Genomic DNA, 20244 nt, shown 5'->3' on the forward strand with positions numbered 1-20244 from the left:
CCCAAGGTCACACACTGTGGCACAGCAGGGCAGCTCACCCAAGTCCAGGCCACTGTTTTAACCCTCAGATCATCCTTCCTCCATTATTAAGCACTGGACACAGAAAACAACATGGTCTCTGGCTGTTGGAATTTACATTTAGACTGACAGAGAACACAAAGGAGACTCAGTTGAAGGTTGATTTTCTGCCTTCCCCCAATTTTGTGTCTCCTTTTGCTTTAATGTTGTGGGTGATGGTGGTCAGCATTTGCTTACTTTATGGAAGAAGGGAGCTTTGTGGATGGATCTGGCTGAAGAGAAGCCAGTGCCCGAAACACTGGGATTGGGAAGAGATTCCCATGCAGACATCTTTAGTGACAAAAGAAATATAACATTTCCCCAAACACACATTTCTTTGCCTTTTCTACAGGCATTTCTGAAATGGAAGAAGCCTCCCATTCATTTGTCCCATTGATCAGCCTCTCTCTACTGAGAATAAATCAGCTTCATAGTTTATGTGGTGTGTTAGTGTTCTCCAAGAAACCTCTGAAGCAAAACCCAAGGCATGGGAAAAGGACCATCATGCTAATTAATCTCTACATGACTGAAGAGTTAGGAACATAGGTGTTGCTTTATTGGATCAGACCAGTATCTTGTGATAAGTGACAGCACCAGCTATTCAGGGGAAAGTGAAGAAACCCCAGAATTGGTAATTTTATACTAACCTCTATCCATGGTAGTAGCTACTTCTGAACTGCCATAAATTGACTGACATACGCCTGGAAGTATGAGTGTTTTATCCTTTATAGAAAAATATTCCATGCCACTTGCTTACTTTGCTGTGCATTTCAAAAAGCACAAATATATAGATAAGGGCCCAACTTTTCCCGCATGCAACCCCAAGAAGTCAGTGAAAATAATACTGAGAGCGGTTAGGCTCATGCCCATCAGATGTCTAGAACCATTGCAGTTATGTAGTGTGCACCAGTCTTCTTTCATAAGCCATCAATCTCAGTGAAGCCATGAACCACCATTCTCATGATTCTCAAATATTCTGCCATCATTAAATGGAAAAAGTCTCTCTGGAGTAGAGCTGGTTGGGAATTTTTTGACAAAATGTATTTTCATCAGAAAATGCTGATTAATTAAAATGGATATTGTTCACGGGAAACTGTTTTCACAAATTTCCTGTTTCAGAAAAAAATTGAAAAAAGGTGCAAAATTGTCAACATACCATATTCTGATATTTTCAAAATGAAAAACACTTCTGTTTTTCAAGGTAAACAACTTATTTCCAATTTTAAGTTCATTTACACGTTAAAAATGTAAAAAAAAAGGGGGGGCAAAACTATTTTTTTTTAATTATGGGAATGAAATGTTTTGACTGACTCCCTTCCCCCCCCCTCTTTTTTTTCTTCTTCTTCACGTTTCGGTTTGTGGACCAAGGGATGTTCTCTGCACTATCATGTAGGAGAATGCATTCAGCAACTGCTGGTTTCTTGTTCTCATGAGGAGGAGAGAGGGGGTTGCCACGTATTGCACAGCCAAATCCATCCAACAAAACTGACCTGCTCAGAAGACAGTGCTAAACTACAAGGAGATTTGGAAGGATGAGATGTGTCAACAAATGTTGATTTTAACATATATTCACAAACCGATGAAAAAATATTTCCCTCTATAATAATAAAAATGTACAAATACACAAAGAAAAATGCTTGAGAACTTGCTAGAGTTGGTGTTAAGGATATTTACCGTGTATACTTTGACATGTGATATTGACAATTTGGGGTTTTAATAGTTAGAAAGCTTTAATGTTTTGAATCACAACATCTGTCATTAAATAAACTGTCTGACCCCCATAATTTTCCAGATTAAAATGTACACAGTAAAAAAATGAAAAAAGCATACAACCTATAGTTTTGCACAATTATGAAAACTTAAATAGATGGAAATAAAAAATTGCTTAAAAGTAATATTATCCATAAAAATATTTAAATAAAAATTGAATTCTGCCACATCTATCTATAACCCATCCTTGGTTGGAAGGATCACTGAAGGAGTTAAAGATTTTACTAGTGGAAAAGAAGATTCCTACCTGCAGTGAGCACAGTGTTTTAACCTGCCAGTATCTAACAGTGCCTAATTAAGTAACAATGCACACATGGCCTTAGGGACAGGAATGCCTGGCTGCTTTGATGAGCTCATAGTTCTTGGCTAGAAATAACTTACTGCATCCCCTCTCTGGTAATTCACTGTGGGAAGTTAGCTACAGGTTAGGTGTTCCTTCTGGAGGTTCAGATATATTGCGACTAATGAGAAGGGCAGGAAGTGGCAATGAGAGAGAGAGAGAGAAAAAAGAGTAAGGGGGAAAAGAAGCGCAGGAATGCAGAAAGACAGAGTTTCCAATAATGAGAGGTGAGATGAGGAAAATCATAAAAAGGAGAGGTCTTTCGATCTACGGAAATATGGGTTAAAATGCTGAAGTGACCATAAGAGCAGAGTTAGTGGGCGTTAATGGACACACACACACACTCTAGGGTGAAGGTACTATAAACAATTATCTAAGTATTGTGGCCTACAAATTTTATCATCCTGCAGACTCTCTGGCAACACTATTTGGGCATTTAGCTGGGCTTAGGATGCTTTTATTCAGACATAGCCACACTGTACCTCCTGTGCTCTGTTGTACTTAACCTCAGCCCAGACGTTTGGGCTTTCTGTTTTTCATATAAATGGTACAATTTAAAAAGGTATTAGGACTGAGGAACAACTGTTCATGAAGTAAGCAGTCAAGGGAATTGTTTTTGACAATATTTACGTTCTAAGCAAAGAGAAAGAGAGCTATTATACGATTTGTACAGCAATTTTCATCCAGAAGAAACCCAAATAATTTGGCAAACTCTTCATAGGGAGCATTCAATTTCCATATCACTGAAATACAGCTGCTATCTGTGGGGTGTAAAGGACAGTCAATCCAACACCTTACATCAGCATGAGAGACTGAAGTCGTCTGTCCAGCCACATAACGGCAATGGCAGTGCAAGTTTTCCCACCCTGCTCCACCCCTGAACAACAGGGGTTCACTCACCAGGAACAAGATGGTTTCTTTGGTCTCCGTGCCCATTCAATTTTTGGCCAGTCTACTGAGACTGCTAGCAAGAGTGTAATTAGCCTGTTGTATTGGTGGTTTGTGACCTCTCAAGTTATTGGCCACTGAACCACTGTCAGCTGGTGACAACTTCTGGTCACTACTCACCTGGGCTGCATTTGTCAGTAACAATCTGTGCCACAAGTTTTTCCTTTAGGAGAAGGCAAGAACAGCTTCACTATTTAAAAGCACAGGATAAATTTTAGATAGGCAGAGTGTAATTACCAATGCTGGACTATGGTATCCCAGGGTTAACACTTCTGGTCATGTTAAAAGTATTATGGAAGCTTTAATGACCAGAACTGGTCAGGACCACACTTTTATGCCTCATCTGAAAAACATTCCCAGTCTAGCAGAACTTTTGTAATGTTTTCTTGCAAAATTCTATTCAGTAAGCACTGTGCATGTAACAGGAAACAAAAATCGGATAATCTCATCAGCATTATTCAATTAATGGAGAAATAAAACAGCTCTCAGAGACAGCAAGGGCTTGCGATGTGAAAGGGGCACTCAGACATAAATCTTCTATTTTGCCTAACAGGCCAAATTAATCCCTGGTTCATTCTGGGATAGTGGTTTTGTGGGTCAACCAGCCTAAAAATAGGATTTCCAAATGGTCACAGTTCTCCTTTTAGAAAGCAGATATTCACCACCAGGATCCCATCTTACATATGGGAATGTTTTAAAACACTAACAATTTATCATCTAGCCTCTTACCTACTGTTTTGGGGAAAGATCGTTGAGAAAATGGTGTTGAAGCAATTCAAGTCACATCTTGATCTGACAGGTATGTTTGATCCCGGTCTGTTTTCAGATAGGGAGCTGTTCTTGTTATCTGTGATTCATGATCTCCGTCTAGTGATGGACACGTGAATGGTGTCATTGCTGATTGTTAGACCAATCAGCAGCTTTTGCTAGCACTGACAATATGTTTTTGTTGACTTTTTTGTAGAGCCTTTAAAGAATGGATTTTGGGGAGGGATCCGCAAGTGGGCTCAGTCCATCCACTTTGACAGGTCTACTCAAATCATAAATGCTAAGATCACCCCTGCTAATTCTATGCACTGGCTCCCTCCTCCTCTACCACATCAAAGATGAGCTTCTTGGCCTTATCTTTAAAGCCCTTCACAACTTGCCCCTTTGCTACTTGTCTGCCTCTATCCTAGCATGTCACCCTCTCCTGTTTTCTACTCCACCAAGGATTCCAGCATCCATCACCTACCTGTTTCCACTCACACCTTCGCCCTTTCTTCCATGTCCCCACTTATGCATAGAACACTCTCCCCAAATCCCTCTGTAGAGCCTCTGCCCTCTTGAAGACCCACTTGTACTTCTATCATTATGTTTTCACAGTAAATCACCAGCTCTTCATGGCTAGACAGGCAGACAATAGGATTATCCCTATTATTATTTCTGAGTTATTTATAGTTTAACAAATTCTTTTGCTTTGAAATGCACACAAAGTCACTTTGCAGCCACCTGTTCCAATCACTGACACGCTCATCTATGGTCAATCTCCCCTCCAGCTATTTATTACATCTTTAGGTTTCATATTGGGTTAGACTGAAAACTCTTCAGGACCAGGACTTTCTTTTAATAGGTTTTTATATAGCACCCAGCATGATTCTTATTAGGACCCTGCACACGTCTTTAATAATTGAGAGACAGTGTGGCCTAGTGGATAGGGTACTGGGCTGGGAGTCAGGAAACTTGAGTTCTAATTCTGGGTCTGCCACTAACCTGTTGCTCAACCTAGGGCACATTATAGTGTCATAGAAATTGAAGGACAGAAGGGACCTGTCTGACCTCCTGCGTACCACAGGCCACCCACATCACACAGCACCTGTATCAGAGGGGTAGCCGTGTTAGTCTTGATCTGTAAAAGCAGCAAAGAGTCCTGTGGCACCTTATAGACTAACAGAGGTACTGGAGCATAAGCTTTCGTGAGTGAATACCCACTTCGTCAGATGCATGTACATTTAACGAAGTGGGTATTCACCCACGAAAGCTTATGCTCCAATACGTCTGTTAGTCTATAAGGTGCCACAGGACCCAGCACCTCCACACTCATCCAGGGCACTGGAGAATCAGATCCCCTGGAAATACAAAATATGGGCCTGATCTTACAAACATGCAAATGAGTGACTTTACTCATTGAAGCAGCCACAGTGAAGTCAGTGGAATTACTCATGTGAGTAAAGTTGCCCACATGCTTAATTCTTTGTGGAATTCAGGCCCTCTACTTGTAATGCAGTTCAGAGTACACAAACTGGATGTAACTGGTGGCTATTTGCCTGTGTGAAAGATGCTTTACCTGAAAGTCATGAGCAAAGCGATCTGTGTATGTGTCCTCAAACAGTTTTATAAAGAAAATTATGAAGCATTTCATGTCCATCTGCAACAGGAAGATATCTGTTACTATGCAAATTTTAAAGCATTTTTTAAAAATTGTAAGCCTGGTCTGTGATGACACACTAACATCATTCAAACATAGGAACTGAAATATGATAAATAAAATAGCCTTATACCTAAAAACAGAGACTGATATTTCAGTTGTAAAATCATTTTTATTGGTACAAATATACATAAAATCGCTTCAACCTGTAATGCAAGTGAATGTCTGTGAAATATGAAAAAACAAGCAGAATTGTTTTTACAGGCGTCAAATTATTTTTCTCTTAGAATTACACATTAAAAGGAAGCTAATATGCAGACAGAACTTAAGAAGGCCTCTAGAAAACACCAATATTAATAAAATGTCAATTGCTCTCATTCCGATCAACTATATACATTAATATATGAATGCGGAAGCATAAGATTTCATTCAGATTCTTCTGTGTTGTGCTTTCTGACAGTACACAAATGTAAGCATTTGAGTTTTATGTACAACACAACAGGAAGAAAGAAGGTCCCTATCGGAGAATGTAAAAACCATACTCAAGCATCTAATATATATAATTTATACAAATTATTTGATTAGTGTGCTCTGTTAATATAAATTACAATGTGCAATTTCATATCGCAAGAATATATTTATAGGTAAGTCACGTGCAGATTTGACACATTTACATTCAGCAGTACAACACATTACCTGCTGTACAGTGTATTAGTGTAAGATAGTGTCCAGTTATTTGCTTTGCTTCTAAATGCCCTAATGCGGGGTGTTCCTTGTAGCTGCTTCAGAGAAATTCAAGTAGAGTCATGATATAATTGCTGGCTTTAGCAAAGGCATGGAAGGGAAGGTCTGAAATCATACATAATGGAAGTTAAAGACCAAATCAATGCATACCGATTGTACTGTAAATCATGATCACTTAGATGTATACACAAAAATGCATCCAGGGTTAAACAATGGCTGGTAAATAGAAGGGTCATTGATTGTTGTACCCAGATTGTTATGAAAGATCTTGCACTACCAAGCATTTGTACTGAAAACTAAACAAAAATAAAATCTTTATCTGCTTCTTCTCCAGAGTCACTGGACTTGCTTCCCTGCTGGCCATCTTTACTTAAAGACCTCTGTTTTAGTTCTTGGTATTCATGGGTCTGGTGTCCAGGGCTTCTTTTTGGAGCTGTATAAAATATGGAAGCAGGTCTTACTAATGATTTCACAAGGGGGAAAAAAAACAACATTAGCACACTTGGGTCCTGCTCCTACTCCCCGTGAACTCAATAGAAGCTTTACCATTTCCCTCCAGTGTGACTGGTGTGGGCCCTTTGTTATTAAAACTAGAAAGGGAAGGGAAGAAGAAAAGGAAAAGAACTTCACACCAGTGTCAGTCTGCAAACAGGGAAAGTTTTGGTTTGAGATCTAAAACAAAGCATTATGCTGTACACATTAAAATGATGATTTGGATAAAAGTTTCCTAAAATTTTAATTGAAACACTTAACAAGTCAATGCCATTTCAAAATTAGCACTTTCTCCAGGCGTACGTGTGTCTGGCACGATGTACCCACAAGTTATTAGGGACACTCATAATAACCCCCAAATCAATAGTTTGCATTATTTTTATACACACACACACACACACAAATTTGCCCTTCCATTGTATCATTGGATGACTGCATTTGTTTTCCAAAAAGAAAAGGAGTACTTGTGGCACCTTAGAGACTAACCAATTTATTTGAGCATAAGCTTTCGTGAGCTACAGCTCACTTCATCGGATGCATACAGTGATTCAACAGCATGAATGCATCTGAGAACAGAATTTGGCCATTAGCACTGAAGTTTAAATATCATTCCATACCCAATGGAGAATATGAAGGACAAAGTTTGAGTGAAGAAAGAAGAGCAGTAAAACTAGCATACTAGATCGAGCAAAATTAAAATGAAAAGTTCAGCTGCTGAACTACAGCATATTGTCAATTAAGTGGTAGTGAAATTACCACCTATTTAAATGGGCACTAAATGACCTCAGCCCAGCATTCTAAAAGCTCGAGTCAGAAGTATTTCTCGTAAGGTATAAACAGTGAAGCTGGTTTGAAAAGAACTTTCTTAATGCTAGAAGATTTCTGAGCTTACCGTTAACTAAAATGGCTGTTGAAATGAAGGGGAGTTTTACCACTGACCTTAAGAGGAGTGGAACTGGGGCAGTGCTGAGCACTTGAAGAAAATCCACACTTCACTTTAAAAATGACATTTTAAAAATTTAGGAGACCAATGGGGATATCTCCCTTTATTGCAAGTCATCTCCTCCCACCCAATTAAACAAAACATTTTAGTTAAAATAGCTTCTACACTTAGCATCATCAAATCTGTAAATCTTGCTCATCATTTAGGCTGCTTACATTTGATGTGAAATGTACCAAGGCACCATCATCTAGCATAACCAGAAGTCTTCCCACACATTACTCATCTAAAGCCTTATCTGAAAAATTGCCCACTTTGTCTGTACCAGTACAGTCCCATTTGTAGTAGCAGCTAGTGCAGACAAGGCACTGGCAGCCGTTCGAGTCCCCCACTCCCATGTTGTACAGACCTGCTGAGAGCCGATTTGGCCAACGTAGTGCTCAAAATGCCAACAGCAGCCTACCTGCACTAGTTTTCCCAGCACTGCTAGTGGGGACGGAGCTGTATAGCCATTAGCAGCAGTGGAGAATTTTTCGCAAAGAAGCCTAGTGTAGACAGGACGACATATGCAGAAGTGTTGTTCCAAGTCTATTCAAAGGTTGTATTCTCTCCGAAGCTTTCCACGAATACTGTCCACACGATCAAACTGACCGTAACAACAATTTTTACTCCTATCCTTTGAATGGCACCCAGGGCAAGACCTTTGGAAAGGGAATCTAGGCTAGATTCACCATACTGTCCAAGCTTCATTTGGAACAGGAGTGTACAGGGGGCAAAGGTGCCTTTTAAGCAAAGTTTTGCCTCCTGTGTTTTGGGGTTATCTGGGACTGGTTCACCCGTGGTGTAGACTTAAGTCTGCTCTAAATTGTGCCAGTTTTTAAACGGCTACGCTGGTTTGGCACACTGACCAATAACACCTACAGTACAATGTGCTCCTCTCCGGTGGGACTAGGTGGTGCGGAGCCGTCCTGCTAACTCCAGCAGAGGTATTCCCTGAGGTCTGATTCTCTAGATATACAGCCCCTTTACACTGCCACGAAGGTGCAAAGGGGTAACAGCAGAACACAGAAGCTGGCCTCATGTCCTTATTCTCTCTATAAAGTTCCATGCACGCCTGTAGGCTACAGCAGGGGTGGCCACCCTGAGCCTGAGAAGGAGCCAGAATTTACCAATGTACATTGCCAAAGAGCCACAGTAATACGTCAGCAGCCCCCCACTCAGCTCCCTACCTCCCGCTCCCAGTGCCTCCTGCCCACCGGCAGCCCCGCCGATCAAACCTCCCCCTCCCTCCCCGTCAGCTGTTCCGTGGCATGCAGGAGGTTCTGGGTGGGGGGGGGGGAGGAGGAGGAGGAGCAAGGGCATGGCAGGCTCAGGGGAGGGGGCAGGGCCTGTGGCAGAGCCAGGGGTAGAGCAGTGAGCCCCCCCCCGCCACATTGGAAAGTGGACGCCTGTAGCTCCAGCCCCGGAGTCGGTGCCTGGACACGGAGCCGCATGTGGCTCCGGAGCCAGAGGTTGGCCACCCCTGGGCTACAGTGTTATATAAAAATGCTAACAAATGACGACATTATTTGCTTCTGTACAAGTTTTATTTAGACCACCAATAGCACATTTCTGGATCTCTAGTGTGAGGAAAATTAAAAAAAATAAAAATCCCCTGCGTCACTAGGGACAACTGCATGTATCTCACACAATTCCGCTTACATACGCGGTGCATCTTGCCTGCCCAGCTATCAGCGTGACACTCCAAAGTATGCTAGCCGAAATATAAGTAAGTAGCAGCAGTTTTCATCCACAGGGCAAACATCATCATCCCAGGTTTACAGATGGGAAAAGTGAGGCAAAAAGAGGCTAAGTGCCTTGCACATGGTCACACAGTGAGTCGGTGGCAGAGTTGTTATAAAATCCAAGCCTCCAACTCCCAAACTCATGATCAATCCACTAGTGCGCAGACTTCAGTACCTGAAAAAGCACGTTATAAAGAAATGGGTACTATGTCCCTTATTACTGTATTTCTTTTAAGACTCCAAGAACTGTCAAACTGCAAACAGTAAGTACCTCTTGATTTGCCACATCCTGCAACATCCTTCTCTTTCATGTAGCAAATGTCATGATAAACTGAAATATAACAGTGCCTAAGTCCCATTTGCAAAAGCAACTTAAATGAGACTTATGTTTCTAAGTTTCTTTTGAAAATGGGACTTCGGCACTGTTGAAAATTTTACCCAGACATATCCTCTCTCCTACTGTTCACTCACACCTTTGTCAAAGGCTGAAATTCAGCTTACCATAGAAGCTATTTTATTCTGTGCCATAACATAATGGGACTGGGAAATTTATCCGGAATGGTGCTGACATATTGCACTGGGCATGTGAACCCAGATTCTGCAATCCGATTTGTGCAGGCAGATCCCTGCACCCTTGCAGAGTGCCACTGAAGGCAAGTCAGTGTGGCTCTGCAGTGACACAGGGATACACTTGCACAGATCCCATTGCATGACTGGGCCTTGAATATTCACTATCTATGATAACTATCTTAAAGCCGGACCTAATATCAAGAATCTGGAGAATGCAAGTTCGATTATGATGGAGAGAAAAAAAATATGACTCACCTAATGGGGAAGTCTCAAATTCAAGTACATTAAGTTTGATTCCTCCCAAGAGAAAAGATCAATTTGCATGGTAAGGCAGAAAAAAAGTCTATTTTCTTTAAAGAAAATAGCACAAGTAGTGAAAGAAATAGACAGAGGGTACAAAATGATCACATGAGATGTCGCTAAAAAAATGTAGATGAATGAAATTGTACATTAGTGTCAAAATACCTTCTCAAACCAAGTCATTTTGAATCATTTATATTAATCAGTTATGAGAGGTAATGAGAAGCACACAACATTTTGAGAACAATAGTTACTAAAAGGTATTTTAAAAATACATGCTTTCAAGCAAGTTATGAAAATAGTTTATTTCAATAATTTTACAGTAAATTAAAGCTACTCTTCAGTAAAATCTTAAGCATGGAGCAGAATTTGCTTTTCAGTTTAAGAACCAATACTCCAGTAATTCTAGTGAAGTACTGTATCCAAATAAACAAACTAAGTTCTCAAAAGGTTCAGTGAGTGATGTGCTAAAACTGGCACTAACAACATTCAATCTAAAATGGACACAGCCAGGGCTGGCCTGGGTCAGCTGACTTGAGATTGCAGGGCTCCAGATGCGGGAGTATAACATAGCAGTGTAAACTTTCAGGCTTGGGCTACAGCTCAGGCTGAGGCCATGCGAGGGGGCAGGGACTCAGAGCCCAGGCTGCAGCCCGAGCAAGAATGTCTACACTGCTACTTTTACTCCACAGCCTGAGCCCTGCGAGCCCGAGTCATCTGACCAAGGTTTGACGCTTGGTGCTGTGGGTTTTTCAATCTCAATGTAGTCCCCTCAGTCAGAGAACTTCAATGTGCATTGTGATAGCTTCCAGTGCTTGACAGTGGGGAGAGAGAATGCACACATATTTCTATTTTGGATAACATCTGCCTTTAGAGAAAGAGGTTCCAGTGGGAGCACAGAAATGATGGATGTCCCATTAGGATTTACCACTCTCATTTTTTGGTGGCAAACCAAAATACCTATCAGTGTCCCTGCTGTTATTTTCTACATGCATCTTTACCTTTGTTAGTGCCAGTTGTTAAGCACTGTGCCAGTGAAAAATGAAAATGGAAGGTTCTAACCAGTTGTTGGCTGTGACTTCCTGTGCACAAGTGCATTCACTTCCTCTTCTGCACTGGTAGAGTACTGCCTTGAAGCTCTTTTCCCTCCACTGGCTGGCTTGTCACAGTCATGATCTGTATCTCTTTTGTTATACTCTCCTGTTTGCTCTAGCAGGGAAAAGGGATTAATTTATATCTCTCAAATGTTATGTATAAGCCACATATGGAAGGTAATGGTTATAAAATTGTCTTTTTATTCTTATCCACTCCATATAATCAGTAATATGCTCTGTAGTATGTTACTCCAGGGTAGTATTCTGCAGAGTCTGATTCATGTTTAACTTAATTGGCACAGTTATCTGCATTTGTTGATATTACAGAATTCAGCAGCTAATCTATGGAAATGCAATGTAAAAAGAGGTGTATTTTGTGATTACCCCAAATAGTGTAGTTGTATTAATTAACATAAGAGGATTTTATAATCTAAGTAATTTCCACCTTCCTTCTCAATGGATATAACCATGTTTACACCAAGCAATAATTTTGGCAGATTTGCAGCGATTTACCAGTTTAAGGAATCAGTTGAGCATGCTAGTCTGAAAAGAGGCAAAGAATAAAGAAATAGGAGTAACTGACATGAACAAGTACCGTAGTAATAAATGAAACAGGTAACTGGATAAAAAAAACAAAAACAAACAGAAGCGTAATTTTCTATGTTCCCCAGGCAATTCTAATTTAAATAACTGATAAATGGTCTATTTTGTGTGGGAGATAAATCAAGGACTAGGAAATCCTATTATTCCAATCACAAATTATTTGTGAACAATGTTCTCAGTCTTCCATAGCTGCAATCAAAATTGTCTACTAGATCGTGTCTCTTTTGGAGTCAAGATCTATGACAGCAAGGAGTGGAGAAATCATCAGCATGGCTGACTCCCTTTAAGAACAAGAATTTGTGGACTATTTTAAATAAGCCGATCATTCCTAACTATTGACATACACACAAATACAGTAATTCAAAAACTTGCCAACTGCCTTAGATAACTAAACTTTACTTAATAGCTGTAATCCTCTAGGTCTTCACTATACAGGAGTAAGTACGTACTGGGGTAACTGTATCTATTTATCTAAAACAGAACTGGTGAGATTTTAAGGGGCACCACTATATCTTTCATTTTTAATTTCTCTTTCTCCATATCCAAAGCCCACAGAAGTTAAGGGAAAGAGTCTGATTGACTCCATCAGGACCCATATGAATATTCCAGAACTATCAAAATGGTCAACTCACATTCTGTTGGGTTGAGAGAAGCAGTACCTTACCATTGCCTGCTGATGTAGATAGCCAGGCACTACTGGAGTGCAGGAACACTCCAGCCACAATCACTTCTCTTCACTTCTCTAACATGCCCCCTTTGCTGAGGGGGGTTGGCAAAGGAGCGGGGTATTCAGATTTCACACTAGCTGGGAGCTGTCCCACATCTTGTTACACCATCTTATTGCTACATACAAGTGGTAACAAGCTTGGTTACATTTTCTGGCCACTTTCTCATCAATTTGTAAGCTAAAACCTCTGTGTTTTATCAGGAAATAATGCAGAGACTATCCCTACTTTCCAGTGTGAGGAAGGGACTATGATAAGCATTTCCAGGTCCCAATCCTTGGGTCCAGCGAAGCTGGTCTCAGTGCAAGACCCAAGGGGTTTGGGGGTAGGAAGGAAGGTTTCACTATGCTACTTTTGCAATCTCCCAATTCCCAGAGCTGATGGGGGCCAACTTAGCCCTGGAGCCAGTTAGAGCAGCTCCCTTGGGTCCATTACACCGGTCATGGATTGTTGCATGCACTGGCCATGCTCCCAGCATAACGCCAGCATGGAAGGGATGCTGGGTAGGAGATGTAAAGCTAGCTATGCCGGCTTTACACAATTCAGGAACTCCCCAGTTGCCCCATTGGGACAGCTTTATGGTTCCTTTGGGCTGCCAGTGTTGCACATAAGGGCTCAAGTGAGAGTCAAGATCTGGATAGAGACCCTTTATCCTGGTGATGTTCTGTTTTCCTGAGCAGTGCAATATTGTGTTTAGTCCACGAGTCTCCACAAGCTATGATTTGACACAAGGACGTCTGGACAGCCTGGGCTGCACCTTTAGGAGACACAACACAGAACTTACAGTCCAGGGGGATGGCAGGGAGGGGAAAAGTGATTTTAAGCCATCTTTATGTCCTCCTGATCCTGAGCTACTTCTGGGGTTGGAACAGCACCTGGAGTATTTCAGACAGCCCTGGGGGGTCTAAGCTATGGACATTGTTCACAATCTCCACAGTATTGCCATGCACCACTCCAGCACAGCCTCTATGCCAGGATTTGTAAGGGGGTCCTTGGAAGACAGCCTGGCTGTCTTCTGCAGTGCCAGAGGAATTCTCTCTTGGCTGGAACTCTTGAGCCCTTTTACATTGCTCTGGCCCTTTTATCTGGTTTAAAGGTCTGACGTCTGCACTGTTCCAAAGACTCTGGTTTGTATTAGCTGGTGATCTCCACAAAGATAATGAGAGAGTTATGTGCAATTTACTGTGCTGAGCTGGATTTTCATGGATATGTCTACAGTGCGACGTAAAGCCATGCTTGAGTGTGGCTCAAACCCAACCGCACTTGCATCTACACTGTAACTACACTAACTCAGGTCTCAGATCCAGGATCCCAGGACCCTGCAGGCCTGGAGGGTGCAAGCTCGAATTAGGGTCTGAGCCCTTTCACTTTGCAGTGTAGACACAGCCCCTCTTGATTAGAGTCCCGGAAGTCAGCCAGAAGTATCACACAATTCCCTGGGAAAACTCCCCTCGTCCGTCCTCTCTGGCTCAACAATACGCAATCTACTCTGCTGAAAACGGCAGCCAACCCCCTTTTGTAAACAGCAGCAGCTCAGGTCAACATTAGCAGCAGCTCAGGTCAACATTAACCCATTCTCTTCTGATCACCAATCTGCAAGCACACTATCAGAGAGCCTTCTGGGCTTGGAATGGAGAGTGAACCAACCAAGCCTTCTGCAAAGTGAATGTGCAGGACTGGCAGTAAAGTTTTCCCACAGTGCACAATGGGCCTAGGGCTAGAGCAGCCACATTTCAGGTGTGTGTGGGGGGAGTGGTGGGACTCTGGGATATGGTTATTTTGACTCAGATCTGGGCACAGTTCGAGCACAGGTTACAAAAGGCTTAATGTAGGGTTAAAATATAATGTAGAAACTCAAGCCCAGGGTTCTAAAACACAGATCAGTTCTCGAACACTGACCATGGGCTTACACTACAGTGCAGACATACCCTGTAATTCCCTTGTCTCCCTACTCCCAGCTCTCCTAAGAGGAAGCCAATTCTGTGCGACACACACAGAACAGCACATCAGCAACAGCTAGAATCCAAAAAGTGAGGCAAAGAGAAGAAAGTGGTTTACAGAATCCCCTAGAAACTCACAATGTTCAGAGTTCTTGCCCAGGCACCCTGACATACTGAGCATGTGTTTGACATGAACTCAATAGAATGCAATGATCCCAGAGGGGAGACAGAGTCAGCAAGCAGACTAGAAAAAGAAATTTAACCACTCCAACCAGCTCACCAAGGAAGCTGTATTTACCTTTTTGTGATCAGTACACATCTCCAGCCTGATTTTAACTGACCAAAATATAATGTATATGACACGTGTCACTTACTTCATGTTTCTGTTGCTGTGATTTCATTGTAAAATTGCTACATTATATTATATTAATATTGACATTGGATTTATTTCTCCTCTTTTGATCAAACTGTATGAAATAAGACAGGAGGGAAAATACTGACCCACGAGTTATCACACACCATTTTCCTGTTTCCTATCCCAAAGTACAAAGCAAAAGAAACCAGGAAATCATGTCTGATATATTTTGAAGAGGTACTCATTAACCGAGTCAGGCCAGGCAAAGGATATTGGGACAGTGACTATATCAACAATCTTACCTTCTTGAGAAAATGATCTGATAGCGGGCTGGGGGCTGCTTTGACCATCTTTTTCTTTCTCAGAAGGAACTTTCTTTAGCACAGGTGGAAGCAGAGGAACTTTAGGGGAACCAGGGCCTGATGGAGACTCTGGGAAGTCCTCTGTGGAAATACCACGCACACAAGCACATACATTATATTTCTTGCTAGACAGCTTCCAAGAATACCATCCACATAGCATACAATTCTAATGAACTATTTAAAAAACAATACACAACTAACAACATGCAGGATATATTCAGTGTTTTAGCTATGCTAGAATTTGGGGCAAACAAGAAGAAATGTCCAGGAAGTCTTAGACTCATAGATTCTAAGGCCAGAAGGGACCATCTTACAAGGTTAACAGAGAATCCTTGATGGTACTCAACCCTTTTGGAAGAATTTTACTAGCTAGCAAGTTTAGTGAAACTATCCACTAATATACAGTAGTTAATTGTTTTGCTACAGCTGTTGATTATTTTGTAGACTTGAATTTCAACTCCTATTGTGTTGATTTATTATTGAAGCACAAATAAAAATCTGAAAAGACCAACCTAATTTTATTATAGGGCTAGAAGAGAATTATGCAATTAATAAAGAAAAGTTAAAGAAAATTATTCAGAAATGTCTTTAAAAATTGTTTTGTCACACTGATGTTTTTAATCATCTTGACAATGTGACAAATTAATCAAGTGTCATAGCTATAAATTATAAAAATAAAAGCAAACTGAACTTTCATAGGTATTCTGCAGAACCCTACACTTTTGAAGGGAATACTACAGCTTCTTCCATACACCTTTTTCTAAATAAATAAATAAAAATAAAATAATTTCCGTTTTGAACTTTGAAGAAATCTCCAGGTATTTTTAATTTTTTTAAGCATTTGCATAACTGACAGACACTCTCTCAGTGGTCTGATGTGCATTATACATGCCATATAAATACGTCAGTGATGTTTTGCATGTAGACCCCTTACAAGTACAATGTCTTTGTCATTAACTAGGTTGCCTGCAAAGCAGGTATCTTAGATTTATGCTTATGAAAAAACACCTAATGAAGGAAATGGTGCACTGGTGTAGGTGGGAGAAATAGGTACTTAGGAAACATTGACTGATATTATGTGAATGTTTAGAACATGAGTTCACTGAAACAAATATTGGAAAAGAATGGGGTTTTGTCTTACCAATGAGTGGCCATCACAAAGGAAACAGCAATTTTGGTCTAGACTAAGGAATGAAATAATCCTCCAAATGCTACTTAACATTTGAACTGACCAAGCTTGTGGGCTGTCGGTATCCCAGGGCCTTCTCTGCACTAACAGTTCTTGGCAAAAATTGACCCAGCCTCATCAGTGGTAGCAATGGTCGAGCACAAGGGTAAACAGGGCTCTGGTTATTGCATTACCACAGCAGGGTGGTAAAAATGCCAGGAATTGCTGGAGTCTGCTGTACATTAACTCTCACATTTCTGCTACCACTAGAGGATCTGAAACAGTGGTAGCAATGATGGGGAATATCTGATTTCCCTTCAGGGCACAGCCTGGGACATACATCTTTTGTAGGAAACATGAGGAACAGACAGCTGTGGAGCTTCAGGTAGGTTCAGACCTTCCCTATTTGTAGGTTTTTCAGATATCTACTTTAAACTTAAGAAGAAGGCTAAACAAGTGATGCCTTCCTGTTGTACACACCTAGTAGTGTTTACTTGAAGGGATGTCTTATTTTATGACTGACTATAAAATAACCAGTACAAATATATTAAGACAACCTAAAGGCTGGATGGTGATCTGGTACCTGCAAGAGAGGGAGAAAGTACGTTCTAACCACTGGTGAGGCAGGGACAAGACTAGGCAGGTAATGGACAGAGTACACAATCAAGGGCAAGGAAGAGCTGCAATTTCCCTCTGCAAATGGTTCTTCTCTAGGGCCAGCAGGTACCAATGTGAGCATGGGAAGAGCCTAAATATCAGAAAGGCATCGGGGTGGTTACAATCATGCTTTTTAGCCATTAGTAATTAGTAAAAAGTGTGTGTGTCATAGCTGCCAGGCCAGTCAGAGTTTCCACAGTTGAATTCTTTTCACTCTCAATGTCCATAACTTTTTGGGCAGTTGCATGCTAGTGGACAGGCAGGTAAATGTGTAGGAGACTAGCTGAATCATTAAACTTTATCTCCATTTATAGTCTTTAGATAGTACCTGAAAAGGAGGTTAGTAGAGAGCAGACATTAGCAGTGGCTCAAGGAGCAACTCTTCATGATTATAAAAGACAAAACCAATGGATTTGGAGTGAGAATAATAATTCCTCCAGTCAATAAGGGCAAGAAAGGAAAAAGAGATAGGGGCATAAGGCTTCGTAACATTTAGGAAAACAATCCAAAGTCAAAAATGAAGAATCTAAGTACAGAAGAGATTTATATATACTATATGGTGTGATGGCTAATTCCTCAAAGGGCTTAGAGAAGCCTACAAAATATCAAAAAATTAAACATTTTGGTATTTAGAGTCAGGGGGTTTTGAGTTTAGAGAAAATACAAAGGTAATTGGTTTAGTCAGTGCCTCACACAATGGGGCTTCCATCCCAAAGTAGTGTCTCTGGATACTTTTATAATAAAATAATATCTAGCATAAAACAGCTCTGTGACTTTCTGTAATCTGTCATTATTTCTTCTCAGAATTTACCATTACAAATCACAGTTCTGGTAATTAAAAAAAAAAGTTAGGAATCGGGGGGGAAGCAATTCAAGAGCAAATGACAGAAAAATCTCTCTCTTTGTGTCCAATTTCTCTCCAGGATTTAGTTATTAGCATTTCCTTTATAGTTCACACACAAACCCTGTTCACACATTTTTTTCCAATGGGACAAACCAGCCAGAACAGCTCCTCACCATTGCGAGAGGCAGAGCGTGGCTTCTGTGGAACTGTGGGACGTCCTGTAGGGCTGGGCTTCGACTGCACTGGGGGTTTTGGACTCGAAGGCGTATTGGAAGAACATCTAGCCCTTGCACCAGCTTCAGCCTTTGGTTCAGTTTTTGGATTTTTTTCCAAGGATGCCATGACAGAGTCACCTTTACTCAAGGCAAAACGATTCTCTGGGAGGGTTTGGTGGAGTTTAGGCACTAAAATAATAGTAACAATAATAATAAATAAAATGTCCTACACAAAGCAGAAAGCATGCTGGGCAGGTACACCCACAGGGCAAAGCGCACTGTTGGCAGAAATACACACACAGTAGAAAGGCAGTGATGGAAGAACTCACAAGACCTGGAGTTGAGCAGTGGTCCAATGAGGAGCCAGCAATGTGTTTGTCAGGCTGTACGACTCACCCATGAACAGGCCTGGGTGTCACCACCCTCTTGGGTACATCGGGGAGGTGGCTGTTCTGTCATTGTCGGCAGGAGCTGGTGATATGGGTTGCTTCCCCTTTCCAATTTCATGGGATATTTTCTCACACTTTCTAATCCAATGGGTTTCTCCTTCCCTTTGGTATCCCCCATTCCTCTCCGGCAGCTATCAAATCCTCCCCTCTCCCCAGGTATCTCGTCCGCTCCTGTGGTCCCTTTCTTTTGCTCCCTCGGGTGTCTCTGCCTCTCCTTCCCCCTTCTCTCTTGCCCTGAGGGTGGAATAAAACCACGGGCTGGGGCGGGGAGGGAGGAGGAGGGAGTGAGGCTACCCTCTCTTTCCGGGACTCTTCCTTGCGCGGGCGTGAAGAGGTGGGATTTCAGCAGGGGATCCCGGCACCACACGAGAGGAGCAGCAGCACAGGCAGCCTCTGACAGCCCAGCATCGTTGAGAACAGCACGGCTACGGGCCAAAGTGGAAAACCACAGCCCTCCCCCACCCACCTTTTCTCTTTTTTTTTTTCCCTGCCAAAGACTAATAGTGGAATCCAGGACACAGACAAGGAACCTGGACCTGTTGGTGAGTATGTGTGCGTGTTTCTGTTTTTCTGTTTTTAGATCAGATTTGAAATCTGTTAGCAACGGCGACCCTATGTATACAACTTTAATTTATTTAGTAACTCTGCCTACGGAATACACTGTTACACATTTATTAGCAAGCTTGCCAGCACATTCCTTACACCAGGCAAAGACTGAATGCCTTTGCACACGAATCTCTCTTGCTTCCCAGGATTTAAATCGAATACAGCTAGAGCCAGCTGCGCAAGCTGGTATAAAGCTTGCTGGACACTAGTTTGCAAATAAGCAAACTGCCTGCCCTAATTTCCTTCCTTCCTCCAAACCCTGGGAGGACTCCAGGAGGCTTATATGCGCATGTATGTGCAAACAATCTTTGGATTTGTATGCGTACTGGGTGACAGCATTCTTCACTTTTAGTGATTTACAATCTGTATGCTTGGGTTGCACATAATTCTTGTTTCACCTAAATTTAGGCTGCCTTGGCTTTCTGACAAGGCAAAACATGTGCCCACAGATGCTGACCTGGCCTAGCTAACTGCTATTCCAGTTCAGAAAACCTACTTGTTACAGTAGTGCTGAGCACAGGAATTCTCAGTGCAGCGTGTGGGGAGGAAGAATGTTGATATAGTCAGTTGCAGGCCAATCTCCAAAATGTTTTTCCAGCTTACGTAGTTGTTTTTCAGCTCTGTTGGATTTGAGTTGTGGGCTAACCAAAAGGATTGTGATGCATGCATGTGTGCGCAATAAATCTTTGCATTGTCAGCTAAACAGCAGAAGGCTCTCCACACTTTTATCCCCACACTTGTATGCATGTGTGAGAGAAAGGGAGAGCCTGGCTAACACTCAGACAGCAGTTTCCTACATGAACTAAAAGAGGAAAATATTCTGTCTCTGAATCATACACTGTCTTCTGTTTCTCAGTAACATCCAGCAATTTCC

At 41.6% G+C, this 20244-nt stretch overlaps 1 protein-coding gene across 2 annotated transcripts in view; it reads right to left on the reverse strand.

The window, feature by feature from the left end:
- Window positions 1–5690: 5690 nt before the first annotated feature.
- Window positions 5691–20244, reverse strand: part of CARMIL1 (capping protein regulator and myosin 1 linker 1) — a 257979-nt gene continuing 243425 nt past the window's right edge. The window contains exons 35-38 of one of the 2 annotated variants that reach the window (XM_077810553.1): window positions 18274–18504; window positions 15372–15512; window positions 11415–11561; window positions 5691–6699 (exon numbers count right to left, since the gene is read on the reverse strand). In XM_077810553.1, the coding sequence (XP_077666679.1) occupies window positions 6563–6699; window positions 11415–11561; window positions 15372–15512; window positions 18274–18504 (656 nt within the window). In that variant the 3' untranslated portion in view covers window positions 5691–6562. Of the gene's footprint in view, window positions 6700–11353; window positions 11562–15371; window positions 15513–18273; window positions 18505–20244 lie in introns of both variants that reach the window. The other variant, XR_013345180.1, reaches the window with a different exon arrangement.

Source organism: Eretmochelys imbricata, chromosome 2 (genome assembly GCF_965152235.1).
Source record: "Eretmochelys imbricata isolate rEreImb1 chromosome 2, rEreImb1.hap1, whole genome shotgun sequence".
NCBI classification, from domain to species: Eukaryota; Metazoa; Chordata; order Testudines; family Cheloniidae; genus Eretmochelys; species Eretmochelys imbricata.